Source organism: Balaenoptera ricei, chromosome 8 (assembly GCF_028023285.1).
Source record: "Balaenoptera ricei isolate mBalRic1 chromosome 8, mBalRic1.hap2, whole genome shotgun sequence".
NCBI lineage: Eukaryota > Metazoa > Chordata > Mammalia > Artiodactyla > Balaenopteridae > Balaenoptera > Balaenoptera ricei.
In genome coordinates this window covers 99,871,738-99,896,864 of record NC_082646.1, presented here as the reverse complement: position 1 = coordinate 99,896,864, position 25,127 = coordinate 99,871,738, and the positions used below count along the sequence as shown (strand labels likewise).

Sequence of the window (25,127 nt, the reverse complement as noted above, 5' to 3'; positions counted from 1 at the left end):
TTATCCCTCCCCTCTCCTTTCCCCTTTGGTAACCAACGGTAAGTTTGTGTGGTAAGTTTGTTTTCTATGAATGGATAAAGATGATATAAGATGTGCGTGTGTGTGTATATATATACACACACACACGAACACACACACACACAGTGGAATACTACTCAGCCACAAAAAAGAATGAAATAGTGCCATTTGTAGCAACATGGATGGACCTAGAGATTATCATACTAAATGAAGCAAGTCAGACAAAGACAAACATCATATGATATCACTTACATGTGGAATCTTAAGAAATGATATAAATGAACTTACTTACAAAACAGAAACAGACTCACAGACATATAAAAATTTTTTTTAATAAGGAAAAGCTCTATAACCAAAATGGAATGAATTTTCAGGATACATTAGGTGAAAAAAGCAAAGTACAAAAGAATATCTATACTGTGCTACTCTGTGAAAAGGGAAAAATAAGAAAATATGCATGTGTCTGCTCATTTGTGCAAAAAGAAACAGAAGAAGAATAAACCTCAAACTACTGAGACTGGTTAACTGCAGGGCCTGGATGGAAATGGGGTGCAAAGGAAGGAGGTGGGAACAGGACAGGAGGAAAAGGGGAGTATCATTCTGAGTGTACCTGTATAAAGAATCTGATTTTTAGACCATGTTAATACAGGCACACCTTGGAGATACTGTGGGTTAGGTTATAGACGACCACAATAAAGCAAGTCATATGAATTTTTTGGTTTCTTGGTGCATATAAACGTTATGTCTACAGTATACTATAGTCTATTAAGAGTGCAATAGCATTATGTCAAAAAATATATACAGGACTTCCCTGGTGGTGCAGTGGTTAAGAATCCACCTGCCAATGCAGGGGCCTAGAGCCCATGCTCCGCAACAAGAGAAGCCACTGCAGTAAGAAGCCCGCGCACCAAACGAAGAGTAGCCCCCGCTCACCACAACTACAGAAAGCCCGCGTGAAACAACGAAGACCCAACACAGCCAAAAATAACTAAATAAATGAATAAAAAATATATATACACATACTTGAATTTAAAAATATTTTGTTGCATACAAACTACTATGTATAAAATAAATAATCTACAAGGATATACTGTACAAACAGGGAATACAGTCAATATTTTATAACTATAAATGGAATATAACCTTTAAAATTGTGAATCATTATGTTGTATACCTAAAACTTATTGTACATCAACTACACCTTAATAAAAAAAAAATATTTTTTTGCTAAAAAATGCTAACCGTCATTTGAACCTCCAGCAAATTGTAACCTTTTTGCTGGTGGAGGGTCTTGCCTCCATGTGGATGGCTGCTGACTGATCAGGGTGGCGGTGCTGAAGATGGGGTGGCCATGGCAATGTTTTAAAATAAGACAACAATGAAGTTTGCCCCACTGATGGACTCTTCCTTTCAAGAACAATTTCTCTGCAGCATGCAGTGCTATTTGATAGCATTTTACCCACAGAAGAACTTCCTTCAAACTAGGAGTCAATCCTCTCAAACCCTACCACTGCTTTATCAACTAAGTTTACGTAATGTTCTAAATCCCTTGTTGTCATTTCAACAATCTTCACAGCATTTTTAGCAGCAATAGAGTCCATCACAAGAAACCACTTTCTCCTTATCCGTTAAACTTTTATCGTAAGATGGCAGCAATTCAGTCACATCTTCAGGCTCCACTTCTAATTCTAGTTCTCTTGCTATTTTCACCACATCTGCAGTTATTTCCTCCACTGATGTCTTGAACCCCTCAAAGTCATCCATGAGGGTTGGAACAACTTCTTCTAAACTCCTGTTCATATTGATATTTTGACCTTTTTCCATGAAATCATAAATTTTTTTTTTGAATATTTGAATTTTATTTTGTTTTTTTATACAGCAGGTTCTTATTAGTTATCTATTTTATACATACTAGTGTATACATGTCAATCCCAATCTCCCAGTGCATCCCACCACCACCACCACCCCTGCCAATTTCCCCCCTTGGTATCCATACGTTTGTTTCCTACACCTGTGTCTCTATTTCTGCCCTGCAAACCAGTTCATCTGTACCATTTCTCTAGGTTTCACATTTATGTGTTAATATACGATATTTGTTTTTCTCTTTCTGACTTACTTCACTCTGTATGACAGTCTCTAGATTCATCCATGGCTCTACAAAGGACCCAATTTCACTTCTTTTTATGGCTGAGTAATATTCCATTGTATATATGTACCACATCTTCTTTATCCATTCATCTGTCGACGGGCATTTAGGTTGCTTCCATGACCTGGCTATTGTAAATAGTGCTGCAATGAACATTGGGGTGCATGTGTCTTTTTGAATTATGGTTTTCTCTGGGTATATGCCCAGTAGCGGGATTGCTGGGTCATATGGTAATTCTATTTAGTTTTTTAAGGAACCTCCACACTGTTCTCCATAATGGCTGTATCAATTTACATTCCCACCAACAGTGCAAGAGGGTTCCCTTTTCTCCACACCCACTCCAGCAGTTGTTGTTTGTAGATTTTCTGATGATGCCCATTCTAACTGGTGTGAGGTGATAACTCATTGTAGTTTTGATTTGCATTTCTCTAATAATTAGTGATGTTGAGCAGCTTTTCATGTGCTTCTTGGCCATCTGTATGTCTTCTTTGGAGAAATGTCTATTTAGGTCTTCTGCCCATTTTTGGATTGGGTTGTTTGCTTTTTTTAATATTGAGCTGCATGAGCTGTTTATATATTTTGGAGATTAATCCTTTGTCCATTGATTCGTTTGCAAATATTTTCTCCCATTCTGAGGGTTGTCTTTTCGTCTTGATTGTAGTTTCCTTTGCTTTGCAAAAGCTTTTAAGTTTCATTAGGTCCCATTTGTTTATTTTTGTTTTTATTTCCATTAACTCTAAGAGGTGGATCAAAAAAGATCTTGCTGTGATTTATGTCAAAGAGTGTTCTTCCTATGTTTTCCTCTAAGAGTTTTATAGTGTCCGGTCTTACATTTAGGTCTCTAATCCATTTTGAGTTTATTTTTGTGTACAGTGTTAGGGAGTGTTCTAATTTCATTCTTTTACATGTAGCTGTCCAGTTTTCCCAGCATCACTTACTGAAACTGTCTTTTCTCCATTGTATATCCTTGCCTCCTTTGTCATAGATTAGTTGACCATAGGTGTGTGGGTTTATCTCTGGGCTTTCTATCCTGTTCCATTGAAATCACAAATGCTCTTAATGGCATCTAGAATGGTGAATCCTTTCCAGAAGGTTTTCAATTTCCTTTGCCCAGATCCATCAGGGGAATCACTATCTATGGCAGCTTTAGCGTTATGAAATGTATTCATTAAGATAATAAGACTTGAAAGAAAAAATTACTCCTTAATCCATGGGCTGCAGAATGGACGCTGTGTTAGCAGGCATGAAAACGTTAATCTTGTGGTATGCCTTCATCACAGCTCTTGGGTAACCAGGTGCATTGTCAATAAGAAGGAATATTTTGAAAGGAATCTTTTTTTTCTGAGCAGTATGTCTCAACAGTGGGCTTAAAATATTCAGTAATCTATGTTGTAAACAGATGTGCTGTCATCAGGCTTTGTTGTTCCATTTAGAGAGCACGGGGAGAGTAGAGTTAGCATAATTCTTAAGGGCCCTAGGATTTTCAGAATGGTAAATGAACATTGGCTTCAACTTAAAGTCGCCAGCTGTATCAGCCCCTAACAAAAGAGCCAGCCTGTCCTCTAAAGCTTTGAAGCCAGGCAGTGACTTCTCCTCTCCAACTATGAAAGCCCTAGATGGCATCTCCTTCCAATATAAGGCTGTTTGTCTACATTGAAAATCAGTTGTTTAGTATAGTCATTTTCATGAATTATCTTAGCTAAATCTTCTGGATAACTTGTTGCTTTACCTTGTAGTTTTATATTATGAAGACAGCTTCTTTCCCTAAACCTCATGAATCAATCTCTGCTAGCTTCAAAGTTTTGGCTTAAGGGAATGTTATGGCTGATTTGATCTTCTATCCAGACCACTAAAACTTTCTTCATATCAGCAATAAGGCTGTTTTGCTTTCTTATTTATGTATTCACTAGAATAGCACTTTTAATTTCCTTCAAGAAATTAATTTTTAAAAATAAACTCTCCAATGAAGAAAAATTTTTTTTAAAATTTCCTTCAAGAACTTTTCCTTTGCATTTACAGAGTGGCTAACTGTTTGACACAAGAGGCCTAGCTTTTGGCCTGTCTTGGCTTTAGACATGCCTTCCTCACTAAGCTTAATCACTTCTAGCTTTTTATTTAAAATGAGAGACATGCAACTCTACCTTTCACTTGAACACTTAGAGGCCATTGTAAGGTTATTGATTGGCCTAATTTCAATATTGTTGTGTCTCAGGGAATACGGAGGCCTCAGGAAAGAGACAGAGATGGGGGAATGGCTGGTTGGTGGAGCAGTCAGAACACACAGTTTGCTGTCTTGGCACAGCTCATGATGTCCCAAAACAATTGCAATAGTAACACCAAAGATCACTGATCACAGTTCACCGTAACAAATATAATAATAATGCAAAAATTTGACACATTTTAAGAATTACTAAAATGTGACACAGAAACATGAAGTGAGCAAATGCTGTTGGATAAATGGCACTGATGGACTTCCTTGACGCTGGATTACCACAAACCTTCAATTTGTAAAAAAAACCAATATCTGAAAAGGGCAATAACGCAAAGCACAAACCTAAGTGTCTATCAACAGATGAATGGATAAAGAAAATGTGGTGTATATATATATATATATATATATATATAATAAATATTACTCAGCCATAAAAAAGAATGAAATTCTGCCACTTGCAACAACATGGATGGACCTAGAGGGTACTATGCTTAGTGAAATAAGTCAGACTAAGAAAAACAAATACTGTGTTATCAACTTATATGTGGAATCTAAAAAATAAAACAAATGAGTAAATACAGCAAAACAGAAACAGACGCACAGATAGAGAGAACAAACTAGGAGTTACCAGTGGGGAAAGGGGAGGGGGGAGGGGCAAGATAGGGCTAGGGGATTAAGAGATACAAACTACTATGTATAAAATAAGTAAGTCACAAGGATATATTGAACAGGAAATACAGCCATTATTTTGTAATAACTTTAAATGGAGTATAATCTATAAAAACATTAAATCACTATGTTGGGGGCTTCCCTGGTGGCGCAGTGGTTGAGAGTCTGCCTGCCAATGCAGGGGACGCAGGTTCGGGCCCTGGTATGGGAAGATTCCACATGCCGCGGAGCAACTAGGCCCGTGAGCCACAATTACTGAGCCTGCGCGTCTGGAGCCTGTGCTCCGAAACAAGAGAGGCCGCGATAATGAGAGGCCCGCGCACCACGATGAAGAGAGGCCCCCACTTGCCGCAACTGGAGAAAGCTCTCGCACAGAAACGAAGACCCAACACAGCCATAAATAAATAAATAAATAAATAAAAATTTATTTAAAACAATCACTATGTTGTACACCTGAAACTAATATAATATTGTAAATCAACTATATTTAAATAAAATAAAAAATACGTAAATAAATAAAGCAAAGCATAATAAAACAAGGTATGCCTACAGTCCAAAAATAAACAAGTAAAAACAACAAAGATGGGAGGGAGGACCCAAAACTGAATACAATCATGAAACAAATGAGCCTAACTGTATTTTAAATAAATAACACAGGGAAGGGGGTAATAATTACCCAAGTTACTTTTAGACACAGTACTGTGACTATATATATATATATATATATATTCAGGCTAAAAACAGAAACAACCATGAAGAAATGCTAAACTCTAGCTTGTAGGATTATTCTTCACAGCCATGGATGAGTGATTCTCAAACTGTGTATTCTTGTATTAACCAAATAAGTAAATACATTACAGATAATAGGAGTCAGATTTCTCATTATCAACAGAGACTGTTACAAATGTGGAAAGGGAGAAGCTAAAATTAATCCTATTGCATTGCAAGAGGGAGGAACACTCCCCAACTCTTTCTATGAGGCCACCATCACCCTGATACCAAAACCAGCCAAAGATGTCACAAAGAAAGAAAACTACAGGCCAATATCACTGATAAACATACATGCAAAAATCCTCAACAAAATACTAGCAGACAGAATCCAACAGTATGTTAAAAGGATCGTACACCATGATCAAGTGGGGTTTATCCCAGGAATGCAAGGATTCTTCAATATATGCAAATCAATCAATGTGATACAACATATTAATAAATTGAAGGAGAAAAACCATATGATATCTCAATAGATGCAGAAAAAGCTTTCGACAAAATTCAACCCCCATTTATGATAAAAACCTTCCAGAAAGTAGGCATAGAGGGAGCTTACCTCAACATAATAAAGGTCATATATGACAAACCCACAGCCAACATCGTTCTCAATGGTGAACAACTGAAACCATTTCCACTAAGATCAGGAACAAGACAAGGTTGCCCACCCGCACCACTATTATTCAACATAGTTTTGGAAGTTTTAGCTATAGCAATCAGAGAAAAAGAAATAAAAGGAATCCAAATCGGAAAAGAAAAAGTAAAGCTGTCATTGTTTTCAGATGACATGATACTATACATAGAAACTCCTAAAGACTCTACCAGAAAACTACTAGAGCTAATCAATGAATATGGTAAAGTAACAGGATACAAAATTAATGCACAGAAATCTCTTGCATTCCTATAAACTAATGATGAAAAATCTGAAAGAGAAATTAAGGAAACACTCCCATTTACCACTGCAACAAAAAGAATAAAATACCTAGGAATAAACCTACCTAAGGAGACAAAAGACCTGTATGCAGAAAACTGTAAGGCATGGATGAAAGAAATTAAAGATGATACAAACAGATGGAGAGATATACCATGTTCTTGGATTGGAAGAATCAACATTGTGAAAATGACTATACTACCCAAAGCAATCTACAGATTCAATGCAATCCCTATCAAACTACCAATGGCATTTTTCATATAACTAGAACAAAAAATTTCACAATTTGTATGGAAACACAAAAGACCCCGAATAGCCAAAGCAATCTTGAGAAAGAAAAACACAGCTGGAGCAATCAGGCTCCCTGACTTCAGACAAAGCAACAGTAATCAAGACAGTATGGATATACAGATGGCCAACAAACACATGAAAGAATGCTCAACATCACTAATCATTAGAGAAATGCAAATCAAAACTACAATGAGGTATCACCTCACACCAGTCAGAATGGCCACCATCAAAAAATCTACAAACGATAAATGCTGGAGAGGGTGTGGAGAAAAGGCAACCCTCTTGCACTGTTGGTGGGAATGTAATTTGGTACAGCCACTATGGAGAACAGTATGGAAGTTCCTTAAAAAACTAAAAATAGAACTACCATATGACCCAGCAATCCCACTACTGGGCATATGAAAACCATAATTCATAAAGAGTCATGTACCACAATGTTCATTGCAGCTCTATTTACAACAGCCAGGACATGGAAGTAACCTAAGTGTCCATCGACAGATGAATGGATAAAGAAGATGTGGTACATATATACAATGGAATATTACTCAGCCTTAAAAAGAAACGAAATTGAGTTATTTGTAGTGAGGTGGATGGACCTAGAGTCTGTCATACAGAGTGAAGTAAGTCAGAAAGAGAAAAACAAATACCGTATGCTAACACATATATATGGAATCTAAAGGGGAAAAAAATGGTTATGAAGAACCTAGGGGCAGGACAGGAATAACGACGCAGATGTAGAGAATGGACTTGAGGACGTGGGGAGGGGGAAGGGTAAGCTGGGACGAAGTGAGAGAGTGGCATGGATTTATATATACTACCAGATGTAAAACAGATACCTAGTGGGAAGCAGCCGCATAGCACAGGGAGATCAGCTCAGTGCTTTGTGACCACCTAGAGGGGTGGGATAGGGAGGGTGGGAGGGAGACGCAAGAGGGAGGAGATATGGGGATATATGTATATGTATAGCTAATTCACTTTGTTATAAAGCAGAAACTAACACACCATTGTAAAGCAATTATACTCCAGTAAAGATGTTTAAAAAAAAATCCTATTGCATTGCAATGGGAGGTTTCAGTGTCATCTCATGGTTTTAGATAGATAAATAGATAGAAAGAACAGACATAGATTTAGGTATATGCATAATACATGTATTTTCTAGTTCTGTCTGCTAAGAGGGCCTAGGAGCAATGACACCCCAGTAACAATGTGCACACCTGGCACCCAGAACTTGGTTTCTAAATACCATTCTCCACTAGAAGGCAAGTAGGATGAACCTAGAACATCTTGCTGTGCTGAAAGTAAGAAAGTACTCAGAGATTGACAGGACATCTCCAAAAGTCACAGAAGCCAGGTTGTTTGGTTTTTTTTGACTCCCACTGGCCAAACTTGGGATAATTTGAACATTATAATAATGATAGTAACAAATTATAGTCCTTAGAATAAAGAAAGGACCCATGAGTCCACAGTGACAAAGTGAAAGAAAATTCTTCTACAATAAGATGATAACTAATAAATGTAGAAGGAATGACAGAATTAGAAAATCACCATTTGGCAGCTACCAGAGTTAGGAGAACAATTTGATGAGAAACAGGACAGACAGTATTCAACTTTCTCCCCACAAGATATTTATTAGTCTTAAAAAGGAAAACAGAACTTTACAGTGAGAAACATGGCAGATGCAGACACCACCTTAACCAAGAGGTCAGAGTTAATCTCACCAGTTATGGGACAGAGACATCATATGCCTGAAAAGGACACAACATCACTTAGCTTGAATCTGATCATTAGGAAACCTTAGAGAAAGCCAAACTGAGGCCAATCTACAGAATAACTGGCCTATACATGTCAAATATGTCTAAATCATGAAAGGCAAAGACTGACAACTGAGTACAGTGTGTGATCCTGGACTGGATCCTGGGTGGGAAAAACGTTTTTTTTTTCTTTTGCTAAAAAAGACATCAGTAAGTAGGACAACTGGAAAACATTTAAATGAAGTCTAAAAATTAGACAAAGGTATTATATATCATTATTAATTTCTTTTTTCATTATTAATTTCTTGATTTAATAAATGTACTGTGGTTATGGCAGAGAACATCCCTGTTTTTTTGGAAATACTTATTAAGTGTATGGGTAAAAAAGGCAACATATGTACAATTTAGTCTCAAATAGTGTGTATATGTGTGTGTATAAATACACACACACACACAGAATACACACACACAAAGGAGGTGGCAGAATCTGGATGACAGTATAAAGGAATTCTTTGTATTATTTTTGCAACTTTTCTGTGAGTCTGAAATCACCTAAAATTTTTAAAAATTTAAAAATTAAGTTAGATCGTTTACTCACCTGCCCCAAAGTCTCCAATAATGTCCTATCTCAATAAAAGCCAAAGTCCTTCAAGGCCCTGAAGGAAGCACCCACCCCCTGCCTGCCCACCTCTTTCCCCTCTTCCAATGCTGCCCTTCCTGTGTTTACTGCCCTCCAGCCACACAGGCCTCCCTGCTGCTCCTAAGACACGCCAAGCATGCTCCCACCTCAGGGCCTTTGTACCTGCTGTCCCTGCAAGTCTGGAGTGCACTTCCTCTAGACTGGCTCACTCTTTCATGTCTTCTAGTCTCTGCTTAAACATCACTTCTCAGAGAGGCCTTCTCCAACCACTCTGTCTTGATTGCCCCATCCCCATCTCTCACTCCGTTACTCAGCTTCATTTTTCTCCTATCAGGATTGCTATTCTAGATCTGCTTATTGACACACTCTCCTTCTAGGAAGGAAGCTCTCTGAAGACACAGGAGACCCTATCTGTTAGGGTCCTTGATGGACACCCTGGAATACTGCCTGGACCACAGTAAGCACTCAGTAAATATTTGCTGAACGACTGAATGAATGAATGGCTTTTCCTCCACCCGTGGCCTCTGGCTGGTGTCTGGCTCACATATACTGACAACTTGACCAGTGACTAGCACCACGCCTAACACCTTAAATACACTATCTCGCTCAACCCTCACACAGCCTAATGGAATAGAGCCAGGACTTGAACCCAGGCCTGTGCTACTCACGTGTCTCAATCCTCCCAACCCGAGGCCCTGCTGTTCCCGCCTGCCCAGCCATGCCCAGGGGACTTTACCAGCACAGAACATGTTGTCGGTGATGCGGATCCGGGTGGAGGCCTTGCAGACCGGCCGCTCCACAATGGGCAGGTTCACCACCTGCAGCACGCTGGGCTGCACCTCAGCCATATTGGTTGTCCACGTCTCCCTCAGGTTGCCCCAGCCCGTCACTCGCCCTTTGTATCCAGCCTGGAGCAACCTTTGGGGAAAGGAGAAGGACTGAGTGAGAACAGACCAGTCTGGGAACCTCCTGGCCCCAACACCATCCCTTAGAGACCTGAATCTAAAACACCAGTGCAGGAAGACACTGAGGCCTAGAAAAGGGAAGGAACTTCAGCAAGGCAATAGGGTGTCAGAGTCAGGCCCAGAACCCAGCCCAGGCCCTCAGCTACCAGCCCCCTGGCTGCCCCCCGACCACCTGACCCCTGGCCAACCCCCACGGCTGCCCCCCCAGCCACCCCCCGGCTGCCCTCTGGCCGCCCCACTTGGTTGCTGTCTCCTTGTCGGGCAGGCACACGGGATGGACATATTCGGTGAAGCTGATGGGCCTCTTGAGCTTCAGCAGGGCGATGTCCCGGTCCAGGTTCTCCCTCCAGTTGTACCTGGGGTGGATGTAGATCTTTTCCAGCATGGAGATCTTTTCAATCTTTCGCTCATAGCTGTGCAGACCCCAGCAGAGAAAAGAAGCTGTAGGCCACCCAATGAGGGGCAGCTGGTTCCCCGAGGAAGAAAACTGCCTGCCCTCAGGGTCTGGGAGTCAGGGTAACCAGCAGGCCACCAGAGAGGGGGAGAGGGCCGGCTCCTGTCCTGGCAGCTTCTTCCTGGCCTGAAGTTGCCCAGAGCTTTGGGATCAAACAGCCCACGCAGGTAGGGGGAGGGACGCAGCCTGTAGGCCCTGATCCAAACAGCCTCTAATCAGAGGTCACACCTGGGCCGTGTTCTGGTGCCTGGAAGGGTGCTAAGGGCAGGCCAGGATTCTGCTCTCTGCAAAGGCTTAGTTTCTCTGTCCCCAGGTCCAAGCTTCAGTCAGGACGTGGCCATATAGACTTTACAGCAGAGCCTATCGGGTTTTCTATTGTGGGAGATGTACAGACATATCTCTCGTGGCCCAGGGTCACCAGAGCCCCTCACAGTCACTCAGGGGGCTCAGACCCCTGCCAGACACACACGGGCCCCCACTTCTGTACCTGGTGCGGGAGTGCTTGCCAATGCGCACCAGAAGGTCATTCACAGTGAAGTTCTTGTCCCAAGGCGGGTACAGAAGACAGTGGGCAGCGGTGAGGATCCAGCGGTCACTGATGAGGCTGGCCCCGCACAGCAGCTCCTGGGGACTCTTCCGGAAAAGCATCACCTGCCTGGGAGAAGAAGTGGGAAGCGTTAGGAGGTGGGAGGGCTGCCCCTCCCCCAGCCCTACAAGCGCAAAGTCCCAGGTTTAAGAACTAACTGGACAGAGCTACCTGCTGGGCCCAGACCCCGGCTTGACCCCCCCGTCCTTGGGGACCGGGGCATATATGTGCCACTGAGGGGCTGCCACCTGCTTTTTGCACCCCCCCTGCCCTCATCAAGCTTCTTCCAGGCCAGAGTTGGCGCAGCTTAGCACAGCTCTGGGGTCAGAAGAACAGGAATCTAGTCCTGCTGTGTAACCCATTCACTAGCAGCACCACTGAGGCAAGTCACTTAAGCGCTCTGACCCTCAGCTTCACCATCTGCTTTGGAGAAGTAGCAAACCCAATCTCAAAAGGCGACGGTGAGGGTTCGATGAGATGTTGGTGCTGGGCTAGGTTGTCTGTGGAGCCTAGACCTGTGAGGGCGGAGGAGTCTCCCAGGGCGCAGGATGCGGATGCGGAAGGGGTCGGTGGGGGCAGGGAGCACGCACCAGGGCGCCAGGCCGATCTCCGCATCCCGGCCCTCCACGATGCGGCCCTCGATGTAGGAATCGAACAGCTCCTGTTCCGTTTTGTCCTGCACCAACTTATTCTCGAACAGAGGCCGCAGGCCACAGTCTGCAGAGCCAGTGGGACCGTGAGGGGCCAAGCGCTGCAACACCCGCCCCCGCCCCCATGCCGCGGCCCCGCGCCCCTCCGGCCGCCGCCTGACCTGCCTCCCCGGAGCCGAAGGTCCTCTCGTTGAAGAAGGGCTGAAACTTGTCCGCAGCGGTGCGTCCCTCTATGGCCGCATCCGGTTCCTCGCCTAGCCCATATCCCACCTCCTCATCCACCGGCTCCTCTGCGGGGACCCAGACACCAGCTGCGGCTGGGCCAGGCCATTCCTCACCCACCCTCTGACCTCCCCAAGCTCCTAGGCAGCCGCGGAGATCGTTTGGTGTAGAGGTTAAGAGCGCAGGCGCACCTGCGTTACTAGGAAACCAAACCCCGTGGGGCTCAGTTTCCTCAGCTGTAAGGTGGAGCTAGGATTACAACCACCTGGTTAATGTCAGGTGTCATGAATGCACTCACTGGTGAGTGGTAAGCCTTAGATCAGGCGGTAAGCCTTAGATCAGGGGAGGTACCGTTCTTGTTATTCCCTCCAGGCTGTGTCCTCTGTCTCATGCCCCCTGCCCTGCCCTCTCACCGCAATAGTCCAGGTCGCAGTACTCAAAGTCGCCAGGCTCTCTGGCCACGTAGCACCACGCGCCCTCCGCATCCCCGTCTGGGTTGCGGCAGAAGTTCTCCACCAGTGGGACAGCCGGGTTGAAGTCCTGGTCCTTGCTCAGGGCCTTGGCCCGCTCGCTGGCCCAGGCAAGGCAGGGAGACCCATGTGTGGTCACCGCCAGGTGCCCCTGGTACTGCTGGCCGCGATCAGGGATGCACATTTCCGATTGAGGTGACAGATTCACTGTGAAGTCTCCAGAGTTTGGGGTCAGCTCCACAGTGACTCGCTTCTGGCCTGGTGGGTGAGGAAACAGAGGAGCAGAGTGGGTGGGACCACACATGGAGCCAGAAAGGATGTGAATCCCTGCCTTTCGGCCTTTATCCTATAGACCTCAAGTCACTTATCCTCTCTGAGCCGCAGTCTGCTTGCCTGTGAAAGGGATTACTAATGCATTTTTGCAGGGTTATTGAGAGATTTAAACAAAAGATATGGCATAAGGGTCTGGTGCATTATAAGCCAGAGATAGTAACCAGGTTTCATCTCCTGGGCTATCTGTAATCTATTGGTAGTGACTGCCTGGAGTTTAAGGATTCTGTGTTTTCACAAGGGCACAGTAGGAAAGATAGCTGGGATCCACTGAGGATGTCTACACAGGCAGTAGGTCAGTTTCAGCATGCCTGCAACATATTTATCATAGGTGTTCGGGGTGGGGGCTTGGTAAACTGTAGCTGTTTTTGTTACTATGATTGGCAACTCGCTCTAAGACTGGCCCCAGCATCCAGCATTGGGTCCTACAGGGATGCATGAAGGACAAAGAAGAGCAACCCATGTTTGGTAGATTGAGTTACTGGCACTAATTCTTTACTCCTACCTGGATCCACCTGGATCCACATCCTCTGCCCTGTTATTTTACAAGCAAAGGTGTAAAGGTCCACCTCTTGACCTTGGCCTTGATCATGGGACTTGCTTTGGCCAATGGCGTGTGGGCAGAGCTGACTCTGCCAGTTCTGAGCCTAGGCTTAAAGATGTGTGTCTGCTCACTGCTTGGTATTTCTGCCACCCCCATGGAAGAAGCTGCTGCCTTTCAGCCTCCCCCCACAATGAGTACACATGGAGCAGACATGGACCCACCCACACAAGGAGCCAAGCTCAGCTGGACCGATTGTTTGATGTAGGGCCACCAGCCGAGCCCAGCCTACATCTGGACCCCACAGACGCGTGAGCGAGTGCAGCTGAGATCAGCAGAGCCACCCCAGCTGAACCTCAGACACATAAGAAATAAATGCAGGACTTCCCTGGAAGTCCAGTGGTTAAGACCTCCCCTTCCAATACAGGGGGTGTGGGTTCGATCCCTGGTCGGGGAGTTAAGATCCCACATGCCTCATGGCCAAAAAACCAAAACAGGAGCAATATTGTAACAAATTCAATAAAGACTTTAAAAATGGTCCACATCAAAAAAAAAATCTTAAAAAAAAAAGAAAGAAATGCTTATCGGTGTATGCCCCCCAGCTTTTGTGGCTGTTTGTGATTTTGTGGGTTTTGTGGGGTTTGCAGCGTTATTATGGCTATAGCTAGCTGACACATCATGGGAAATAATGATGACAGAATCATGCAGGGCTGGACTGTACGAGGCTTGCTCTGTGATGCTCGGCAAAGGGTACATGGACTGAAATGGTTAGGAAGGGCTTCCTGGAGGGAAGAATGCCTCAAGCAGGAAGTAAAGCATATTTAGAATGGGCCACATCCTGGATCATAAGGAAGCAAAGGCTGTGGACGGAGTGGGGGAGGCTGGAAGCTAACTCTCTCTGGTCTCCTGAATTCACTAACCAACAAGCTCAAATATGTTGTCAGTAACTAACGCCAGCTCAAAGGGAGCCAGGATCTTGATTCCCGTCCTGTGCTGCCAGGCCCATGAAGACCCATGGGCCTTGGCCGTGCCCATCTGATCTCCCCCAGCTCACCGCAGACAGGGATGCTGCACTCCTCCCTCTGCACAGTGGGGAACGTAGTGTAGCACCAGGGCCCAGTGATGCTGCCATCTGGGTTGCGGCAAAAATTCTCCCGCAGGTCAGCCCCAGGGTGGGTGGTAGAGTTGATTCTGGAATAGAAAATTGCTCAGCAGAAGGCGTCTCTCCCACCCCCAGTGTCTCCTCACCCCCTATTCTCAGCCCCCTGGCAGACAGGCCTGCCCATCACTCACTCCGGCTTATGTGGGTAGCGACTCCTCCACAGCTGGCATTCAATGCCTGACCGGGTGAAGCTCACGTTCCCTCGGTAGTTCATACCCAGACCTTCGGCACAGTTACCTGCAGAGACACCAGCCCAGGTCTCCTACACTGAGGATTTGTCCCCGCTTCTCTCCTAGTAAAGCGCTATCGGTCCATTCCCTCCAAGCTACCTCTGGCCCATGACCCTTAACCTGCATTTACTCAGCACTTCCTCTGTACCCAGCAGTTCTACAATCCATTTAACTGTAGTCACCAAATATTCACTGAGTGCCCACTGTGTGACAACCATGTGACAGGCACTATGCCAGGTACTAAGGACACAGCAATGAATAAGAAAGTCATAGTCAAGTAGGTCCCTGCCCTCATAGAGCTAATACTCAGTGGCTCCTCATAGCCAGCAGAATGAAAAAGTGAACAAGGTTCTCCGAATCTGGCCCTGGTCTAGGTGTCCTTTTATCTTAGCTCCTCGTGCCTAAGAGGCTTTGCACGTGCTCTTTCCTTTGCCTTGGAATGCTTTCCTATTTATTCATCAGTGCATCCCACAAATCCAAGTAAAACTCTACTTCTTCTGGGGAGCAGTCCTTGATTCTGCCAGCAAACGAAATGCTCCCTCTCCTGGAATTCTCTTGGCACCTGAAACAGAACTTTTCCATCAATTACTTTGATGTTTTGTATTTTTGTTTTCTGATGAAACTGTGAGCTCCCTGATTCTCTTAAAATCCCCAGCACTCAACCATAGAGCTTGACACTCAGCAGGGGCTTAGTGAAATGTCTATTGAATAAATTACTTAACAAATGAAAGCATGGCCAGTGTGATTAAAGAGTTCCATGTTGTGGGGTCTATTGTCATACTAAAGGTGTATTCAGAATGCTGTGGAGGAGGGAGGATGCACCTTGAAGGCTCAGCAAGGTGGTGGCATTTGAACTAATTCTTGAAGGATAGGGAGGTTTTCAGTAGGCACTGATGGCTGCTCCAGGGGGAGATGATAATGTAAGCAGGGGCCAGGATATAGAAACATCTTGGCCTGTTGAGAGAAGTGCTCGCTGTCAGCAAGCTGGGGGGCTGGATTCAGGGTTGGTGCAATGGGAGATAAGGCTGGAAGGGAAGGTTAAGATCAGAACCTGCAAAATTCACTAGGCTAAGAAGCCCGTGCTTTATTCTCGGGGCAATGCGGAGCCACTCAAGGTTTTGGAGAAAGAATGTGACATCATCGAAGCTCTGCCTTGGGGACATGGGGAAGACTGATTGGCATGGGCAGGGGCTCCGATGAGAATGAGGCCTTAAACATTATTTCATTACCCTTGCATTCATTTGTTCCTCCAATATTAATCATCTTACTGACTGCCAGGCACAGAGCCAGGTGCAAAGACACATCCTTGACCGCAGGAACAGAAAGGCAATGTCAGCTGCTAGAGGCCACCACCCCTGGGCCACAACTCCTACCCCACCCCTACTCTGCTCTTCTCCCAGGCTGTCCCCTCCTATCCTGTCCCCACACCCTCATGTCAGTTCCTCACCTTCCAGACATTCAATGAGCTTTTCTCGAGGTTTCCTCACTGACTCACAAGCTGGAAAAGACCCAGAAACACCATTGAGATTGAGGTAGGGATAGGACAGGTTCAAGTGAAGGGTGGGATGACATTCAGAAACGGAGAGAAAGGGACGCGCATGGAAGAAAGGAAGGAAAGAGGCGTGGGTGGAGCAATGGATGATTGGATGGATCAGAAAATTCTCTGGAGTGGAGCACCCCCTAACTTGGGTCCCCAGGACTCCCTTCCTGGAGCAAACCCTTCCCAGTGCTCACCTGTGTACTTGGCCCAGAACACATCCTGAAAAACAAGGCTGAGTGTGAGGCTGTGGTAGGATCCTGTTTTGTTTTGTTTCTTCGTAAACTTCCTGTCTTCTCCTTATACTTTCCCCTTTCCCTTACCCTGGTCATGCTCTGGGGAGGTTTGTGGCAGAGTTTTCTACTTTTGCTTCTAAAAGTCCAAGCCCGCGGAGAAGAGTATCTGAGGAGAGGGGAGCTCCCTGCCTTCCCGCCCCGCCCCCCAGCCAGACAAGATTGAAAGGGATTCCCCTGGGTGGGGTAGACTGGAGAAGAGGGGCCCAGGCAGAGCCCCAGGGAAGGGAAAGCTGCAAAGGGCTCCTGGAACACTGAGGCCTAGGCCCAGGCCTGACCAGAGACCCACCTCCCAAGGGTGGCACAGAAGCAGCAGCAAAGCTAAAGCTGAGAGGCCACGTGGCCAGGGCCAGGGTCTCCAGAGATCCCAACATAGATGTCTGAAGACTGAGGAGGCCCCCGTGCCCCCCAGCGTCCCGGAGCCTCACCGTACCCTGGGGCCTTGACATAGCCCAGGCACTGGGGCCTCCTACACAGGCTGAGCCGCTCATCAGGGCAGCCCAGGGAAAGGGGGCCCAGAGATGAAGTTATCAACAAAGAGCTGTAATGCTCCTCACGCCCCTCCTTGGTGCCCCCACATCTGGGCCCCCTTGGAGGGACCCCCGGCCCTCCCTCACTGGGGCCTCACCGTGGCACTGGGAGACTCCAGGGCCTCGAAGGCCTCCTCACGGCTGCACTGCTCCTCCACACACTCTCGCTCCAGGTTGCCCTCCCGCCACTCCTCCAGGAAGCCGCTGTTGGCGCGTCGGACCCGCTGGAGCAGCGACAGTGCTTGCTGAGGGGCCAGGAACACTGCGGGAGAAGGGGCGTGGGACAGCGGCCTCAGGGGCCCAGGCTGTCTTAGCCACCATGGGGGCAGGAAGCGAGCCTGGCCTGCCTGCTGGCTTCCAAAAAGGGGGTGTCTAGGATGGTGGCAGGACCTGAAAGGCTGCTAACGGCAGCCAGTAGCCCCCCTCCTTTCATGGGTCACCCCCAGCCCACCCCCCATATTGCAAGAGAGAAGTAGTCACTGTCTGTCCAGCCCTGAGCACCTGGCTCCTTCCCTAAGCTGGACACAGTGAGCCGAGAGCCAGCTGGGGGCCGGGCCTGTGCTCTCCGTCGAGCCAGGGGACCCCAGCCCACGGGCCTACATCCCAGTCCGCCAGCCTGTCCCAGCTTCCAGGCCCCCCTTACCATGCTGGCTGTGCACAAGGCTAAACAGGGCAGCCAGGGCCAGGCAGCCGGGTAGCCACAGGCCTCGGACGTGCGCCATAGTGTGTCCGCTCCCAGGACTCTGAGGGCTTGTCCTGACCCCTCTGGGTTAATGTTGAACTAACATGAAGAAATCCGCCAGGAGGCAGAGGTCAGCAGGTCAGGGCCGTGGGGACAGGTGGATAGATAGTCCGCCCCCGCCATCTGGGAGGACAGGTCCTCCTGGGACTAGGGATGGGTGGTCTGGGAGGAAGTCCCAGAGCAAAGACCAGCGTAGCCACCATCCAACGCCTCCCTCTCAGAGACACAGGCGAACTTGGGCCAGTGGGGTCACAAGATCTTCCTGAGGCTCCTTCCAATCCTAGCACACGGTGACGGTTGTTTTGATCTCGTGTGTCTGTTTCCTCATCTGTACAGTGGGAAGAGTATCCTGTTGTGAGGACTAAAGGAGATTATGAATATACAGTAAGAACTTAATAATGAGTAGCTATATGGATGTAAACCAGTGGGGAGGTTTTTGTAATCACCACATGCACATAAGAAAATGGAGGCGAGGGTGTGGCCAGATGAGAGCGGCCACCTTATCCCAGGACACACTGGGGCAGGGCCGGCCAGCATTTGCCCCAGCCTCTCAGCCACTGATGGAGGGTCCCATTTCCCCTCTTCCTTGTCTGGGAGCCAGGGGGGTGTGCTTGTGTGTGGTGGTTGCCTGGGAGGAGGAGCCAAGCCCTCTGGTCTATTTTCTCTCCCAGGTCTCCCAGGATGCGGCCTGCCCCGGAACAGGGGCAGCTCAAATCCCTGGTCTCCACGGCAGGGCCCTCCCTCTCCCCCTGCCTAACTGCCCCGTGCCAGGCCTAGAGTGGCTGCTGGTCCCACACTACCCCTGCCCAGCCCTCCCCCACTTCCAGTTCGCAGTATGAAAGGTAAATATTAGTCCTGGGTCTAATTAGGACAGAAGGCCAAAGAGCAGAACACAGGGAGCACAGGTTCTCGCCTCGCTGTCCTGCGGGCCCGGCCGTTCAGGGTCTGGACTGCGGACATGTACAGTCTGGGAAGATCACAGGGAGCGGCCCGGTGCAGAGCAGGGGAGGGAGGGTTGGCAGAGAACTGAGGACCAGGACTCGACTCCCACGAATCAGCTTAATGCCTGGGTGGCCCAGTTCCTATATATATATTTATATATTTATATATATATTTACATTACACATATATATTCATTCCTATTTTTCTATATATTTTAAAAATTGAGGTTTAGCTTACATACGGTAATGTTGAAACCACTCCTAAGCGGTTTTTTTTTTTTTTTTTTTTTTTAATTTATGGCTGTGTTGGGTCTTCTTTGCTGCACGTGGGCTTTCTCTCTAGTTGCGGTGAGCGGGGGCTACTCTTTTCATTTCGGTGCGCGGGCTTCTTCTCACTGTGGTGGCTTCTCTTGTTGCAGAGCATGGGCTCTAGGCATACAGGCTCAGTAGTTGTGGCTCGCAGGCTCTAGAGCACAGGCTCAGTAGTTGTGGCACACGGGCTTAGTTGCTCCGCGGCATGTGGGATCTTCCCGGACCAGGGCTTGAACCCGTGTCCCCTGCATTGGCAGGCAGATTCTCAACCACTGCGCCACCAGGGTAGTCCCCCTAAGTGTTTAGCTCAAATGTGTATGCATACACCCACCAGATCAAGAGAGAGAACATTTCCAGCCCCCAACATACTCCTTTGAGTCATCCCTGAGATAACCACTATTCTAACCACCATCACCATAAATCAGTTTTCCTACTTTCGAACTTCATGTAAATGGAAACCAGCAGCATATACCTGTTTCTGCCTGACCTCTCTTGCTCAGCATGTTTCTGGGGTTCATCCCTGTTATGTGTATCAACATACCAGCAGTCTGTTCCCTTTAAAACTGTGTAGTATTTAACTACATGAATATTGTAATTTCATTTGTCCGTTCACCTGCTGATGGGCATTTGGATTAGTTTCCAGTTTGGGCTATAATGAATAGTGTGGCTGTGAATATTCGTATGCAGGTTTCTGGTGTAGATAAGCACTAATTTCTATTGGGTACATGCCCGGGGATGGATTTTCTGGGTCACAAGGCAGGCATATGTTTTAATAAGTAACTCTGACAAATAGTTGTCCTGAGTGGTTGTATTGGTTTACACTCCCATCAGCAATGTTTGAAGACTTCTGGCTGCTCATATCTCACCAACCTCTATCTCACCCATCCATTTCACATCAACCATTCTGATAGATATGTAGGTGTCTCATCGTGGTTTTAATCTGTATTCCCTGTTGACTAATGATGTTGAGCCTACTTTTCTTTTTTTCTTGGAGTGGAATGGTGAGAAGGTCTCACCTCACTAATTTCTTTAAAAATTCCATGAGTAAGAGAAGGGGGCAGGGCTCTTGAGAAGTGGAGAGAAGAGAGGTGCGGTTTCATCCTTCCTGCTTCAAGGTAGGTGATCCTCCTTTTTCTGAGGATAGGCTTTGGCCAGTGCTGAGTCAACCTGAGAGGGAGAAGAGAAGGGGGTGTTGTTGGCAGGGAGAAGGACAAAGCACATAACACATGGCACCTCTTCTACTGAGGGTTCGGGCGGAGCTAGGGGCCTGCTGACTTGCCCCTCGTTCCCTCGCTGTCAGAACCCACCACTCCCGACAGACAAGCACCACAGCATGAACGAGAGCACTCATTTGGGAGGCTGGTCCTGGGTTTCACTATCTGTAAAATCAGAATTATAACAATATTCACTTCACAAGGCTGTTGTCGAAAAACTTAAATAAGATCATACTGGTCACTCTGCAGACTGTGCTTCGGAGCTGCAGCCCTGCTGAGTCCATGGCACACTCATGCGCAGACATGGCTGTTAAGGGGCAAGTCTTGGGCCGTGACTTCCTCAAGCTGTTTACAGACGATGTTCCAAAGGAGAAAACTTTGGTTCTCTAAGCACGGGGATGATGAGATCTGGTTATAAGGGTTCCTGCTTTCCCAGGCTTATTCCTGGATTTATGCATCAGGATGATGAATTTACATGCCATAATAGTACACACAGCAAGTCCATTTAGGGGAGAACTTTTCTGATGAGAACTTCATTTTGAATATGTCCAGACATCTGGTCCTTGGCAAATGCTGGACCCAACCCAAATGGCTCTGTGGGTTGTCTGCACAGCTAAGACTGATGGGTTGGATGGCAAGCATGGGTTCTTTGGCCGGGAGAGAGATAGCATGGATATTGTGGCGGCCATGGGCATTTTGAGTCCAGGAATGGCAAGACCAGCAAGAAGACTCTAGGCCATTCTGAGAAATTTGATTTTGTGTTTTATCTTATCCCCACCATTCCTTTTGTTCCTGTGGAGAGCACCTCCCAGCTCTCAAATCCTGTTATCTTTGTGCTCTGACTTGCTGTAATTCTTTGGATTCCATATACCCCTTGTCTCCTTCCAGGTTTAGCTGGATTCAGAGTTTAGGCGTTATGAAGTAAAAACTAAATTACTCCCCCAAAGCATATTATGTTTGTAAAGTATCACAAGTCCTGCCACACAGTAAGCACTCAATAAACAGCACTATTACATGATATGATGCAACAGGAAATCCACAATGCTGCCTATGAAGTGTTCTTCCTAAAAGAGTGAACCTAGGCTGGATCAAACCTCTAGCTTTACTTACTAGTTTACAGGAAATACAGACGACAGAGGAATGAGTTAGACACCACCACGAGGAATGAGGGACATTTGACAGGACAAGTGATGCCGGTTTCTCTAACAAATTCATGATGTGGCAATGCAAGGGGTGGGTGGGAGAGACTGTTCAGAATAATAGAAACCTAAGAGAGACCTAACAACCAAATGCATGAAGGGAATAAAATGACCATGACTGGTTTAAACCTTTGAACATATCGACTGTAAAAAGACTGTTTTCGAACAAATAAGAAAATCTAAACATAGATTAGATATGCAATGATATGGAAGAATTATTGTTAATTTCCTAAGTGTTATATGACACATTGTTATATATTTTTTAATTCCTCATGAGTTACAGATTACACTGAAGGATTTACAGCAAAGATGAAACAAGCAGGGCAAAATGTTAACAATAATTAAATCTAGGTGGTAACAAGATTGTTACATTATTCTTTTAAATGTTCTGTGTTTGAAAACATTCACAGTGAAAAGTGGACTTAACTCCTTAATAAATGGAGGCTAGTATTATCAAGTGGGTTCTAGTTGGACAGCCTCCCTGTTTTCTTGGGTGAACACAAGACTGTACCTACCCTCTATTTTGCAGAGAGGACCAAGGCAGAGCACCTCTCTGTGAACGTGGCTCTGGAGGGATCCAAGCACCTCCATGGGTGCAGGGTCCCAATAGACCGAGCACATCCTCAGGCTCCAGGGCCCACTGCAAGCCTCCCAGCCAGGAACCTTCTCTCTGGAACTCTCTGGGCCCAGTGGGTACTTGCAGCCAAGCGTGTCGTTCCTGCTTTCAACACAAACACATACCTGCACCCTTAAAACAGATCCTATTTCCCTCTAAGAACAAGGCCATAATGAGGGGTTGCATTTCTGCCCAACAAGTTGGCATCAAACAAAATCACAGGTGAAGCCAGCATTATACTGTAAAGCGAAGCTCTATAATCACTGAAAACAGTTGAATTATGTTCCAGGACATAGAGTTACAGAATTTCAGAGCTGGAAAGGAGATCAGATATTATTAAATCCAGACATTCTGGGGGGGTTTTTTCTGTTTTTGTTTTTTTGTGTTTTTTTTGGCCATGCCACGCAGCATGCAGGATCTTAGTTCCCTGACCAGGGATTGAACCTGTGCCCCCTGCAGTGGAAGCGCGGAGTCTTAACCAATGGACTGCCAGGGAAGTCCCAATCCAGATGTTCTGAAGCCTAGGGCTCTGTGCATGTACTACAGGGTGGCCTTGTCCTTTTGCACATTTAAAAAAAAAAAACAGAACTCAAAAAATGGAAATTTATCTTAAGACAAAAATAATTTTTTCCCTTTTGGCTGAAATTATGTCTTTTTAGATGGTTAATTACCTTATTTTTTCCTCAATCTGATCAGCAGTTTTCTATTTTGATTCAAAAATATGAGTTTCTATTTAATAAAAAAAGTTTTTTAAATACAGGACACACAGAAGAAAAAAAAAGTTACCAAAAGGGCTTCACGGTGGAGCCGAGATTGGGATCCACTGATCTGGTCCAATTTCCCCATGTCACTGTGAGGAAATGGAGCCTCTGAGCTGGGAAGCTAATTGGTCAAGGTCATACAGAGAGTTGGGCGAGGACCAGGACTCGACTCCTGCCTCTCAGGCCATCGCCGCAAGGGGGACTACTGTATACCCAGAGGACAGGCACCCAAAGTACAAAACTATTGTGAGTGATGCTGACCTGCCCAAACAAGCACTACCTATAGGCAACATGTACCTCAATCTTGCTTGTCTTCCAAGTTAAGAGGGCTGATTCCAATACTATTATAAGCAGCTACAACTTATTAATTGTTCACCATGTGCCAGGTATGTAGCACTGATGAGGTACATACTACAGCTATCCCCATTTTATGGATGAGGAAACTGAGGCATGGAGAAGAAACTTGCCTGAGTTTATGCAGCTAGTTAAGGGCAGAGCCATGATCCACACCCACCTGAACTTGTCTAGTCCATGATGCTCTGCGTTGTTTAAAGGTCCCTCAACATGAATCAAATTTTATTCTAAGATTTTTTTTCACACTATTAAAGCTGCAAATCAGGATAAAAGATTCTTTATCTCCTGCACTTTCTGACGTTTGGCTCAGCAGCTATACACACTGCATGGTTTTTTTTGTTTGTTTTTGGCCTCGCCATGCAGCATGCAGGATCTTAGTTCCCCGAACAGGGATTGAATCCGTGCCCCCTGCAATAGAAGCATGGAGTCTTAACCACTGGACCGCCAGGGAAGTCCCCTCACCCTGTGAATTTAAATTTGCATCTGTGTGAAGTCAGAAAGAGAAAAACAAATATCGTATATTAATGCATATATGTGGAATCTAGAAAAATGGTACAGATGAACCTATTTGCAGGGCAGGAATAGAAAGGCAGATGTAGAGAACAGACATGTGGACACAGTGGGGGAAAGGGAGGGTGGGATGAATTGGGAGATTAGGTTTGACATAAATACACTACCATGTGTAAAATAGATAGCTAATGGGAACCTGCTGTACAGCACAGGGAGCTCAGCTCGGTGCTCTGTGATGGCCTAGTTGGGTGGGATGGCGGGGGGGAGGGAGGTCCAAGAGGGAGGGGATGTGTGTATGCGTATGGCTGATTCACTTCGCTGTGCGGCAGAAACTAACACAACATTGTAAAGCAATTATACTCCAATTAAAAAAAAATGTGCATCTGTGAAAAGGTGTCCAGCAACATTTTCACTGCAACTTTGCTCTATAGCAAGTAGCAGCATTCAAATTCAGTGCTATATACACCAAACAGTTCAAAGTGACTTTATCAGGGGATGGAGGAAAGGAGAAGTAGGGAATAAAGGGACTTTCAACATTATAATGACACAAGAATTATTTTGATTGGGGGGGGGATATTTTCTCAATGAAAAAAATATTCCAGTGATCAGTCTTTCCAAGAACTGTCATTGCATTTTATTTTCATTGGAAGGGCACTAAAGTGGGTTTCAGAAGACCTGGGCCCTGTCCCGGTTCTGCTACTCACTGGCCTCATGCCTTAGTAGGTGACTTCTCTCTCGGCCTCCATTTTCCCATCTGTAACGTGAGGAAGTTGGACGATGCTCTCCGATGCCCATTCCCACTTCAGCCATGAGCGCTGGCTGAGCAGACGTGCTCAAACCAGGTGCCTTTGAATTTGTTGGCTTTGATCTGACACTGCTCTGCATCACCAGGGACAGGGACAGTCTCAGTGGAAAGTCCCCCATCTGTGTGGGGATGTGACAAAGGGGGTTTTGGCGTGAGGACAGTTGTGGGGTGTCTGCAGGCCTCCCCAGCAACCCAAAGCATCCCCACTTCCCTGCACTGTTCAGTCTCAAGCGATGGGTATGTCCCCAAGTTAGCTAACAACGCTGGGCAGACACAGCTA

General features: G+C 45.9%; 1 protein-coding gene across 1 annotated transcript in view; it reads right to left on the bottom strand.

Moving 5' to 3' along the window:
- F2 (coagulation factor II, thrombin) overlaps nucleotides 1–25,102 on the bottom strand; it is a 30,817-nt gene extending 5,715 nt beyond the window's left edge. The window contains exons 1-14 of the mRNA XM_059931522.1: nucleotides 24,747–25,102; nucleotides 20,405–20,555; nucleotides 18,037–18,463; nucleotides 17,492–17,655; nucleotides 16,768–16,792; nucleotides 16,481–16,531; nucleotides 14,935–15,040; nucleotides 14,696–14,832; nucleotides 12,714–13,028; nucleotides 12,240–12,368; nucleotides 12,019–12,145; nucleotides 11,330–11,497; nucleotides 10,628–10,801; nucleotides 10,160–10,341 (exon numbers count right to left, since the gene is read on the bottom strand). Of these exons, the coding sequence (XP_059787505.1) occupies nucleotides 10,160–10,341; nucleotides 10,628–10,801; nucleotides 11,330–11,497; nucleotides 12,019–12,145; nucleotides 12,240–12,368; nucleotides 12,714–13,028; nucleotides 14,696–14,832; nucleotides 14,935–15,040; nucleotides 16,481–16,531; nucleotides 16,768–16,792; nucleotides 17,492–17,655; nucleotides 18,037–18,115 (1,657 nt within the window). The 5' untranslated portion in view covers nucleotides 18,116–18,463; nucleotides 20,405–20,555; nucleotides 24,747–25,102. The remainder of the gene's footprint in view (nucleotides 1–10,159; nucleotides 10,342–10,627; nucleotides 10,802–11,329; nucleotides 11,498–12,018; nucleotides 12,146–12,239; nucleotides 12,369–12,713; nucleotides 13,029–14,695; nucleotides 14,833–14,934; nucleotides 15,041–16,480; nucleotides 16,532–16,767; nucleotides 16,793–17,491; nucleotides 17,656–18,036; nucleotides 18,464–20,404; nucleotides 20,556–24,746) is intronic.
- Nucleotides 25,103–25,127: the final 25 nt, after the last annotated feature.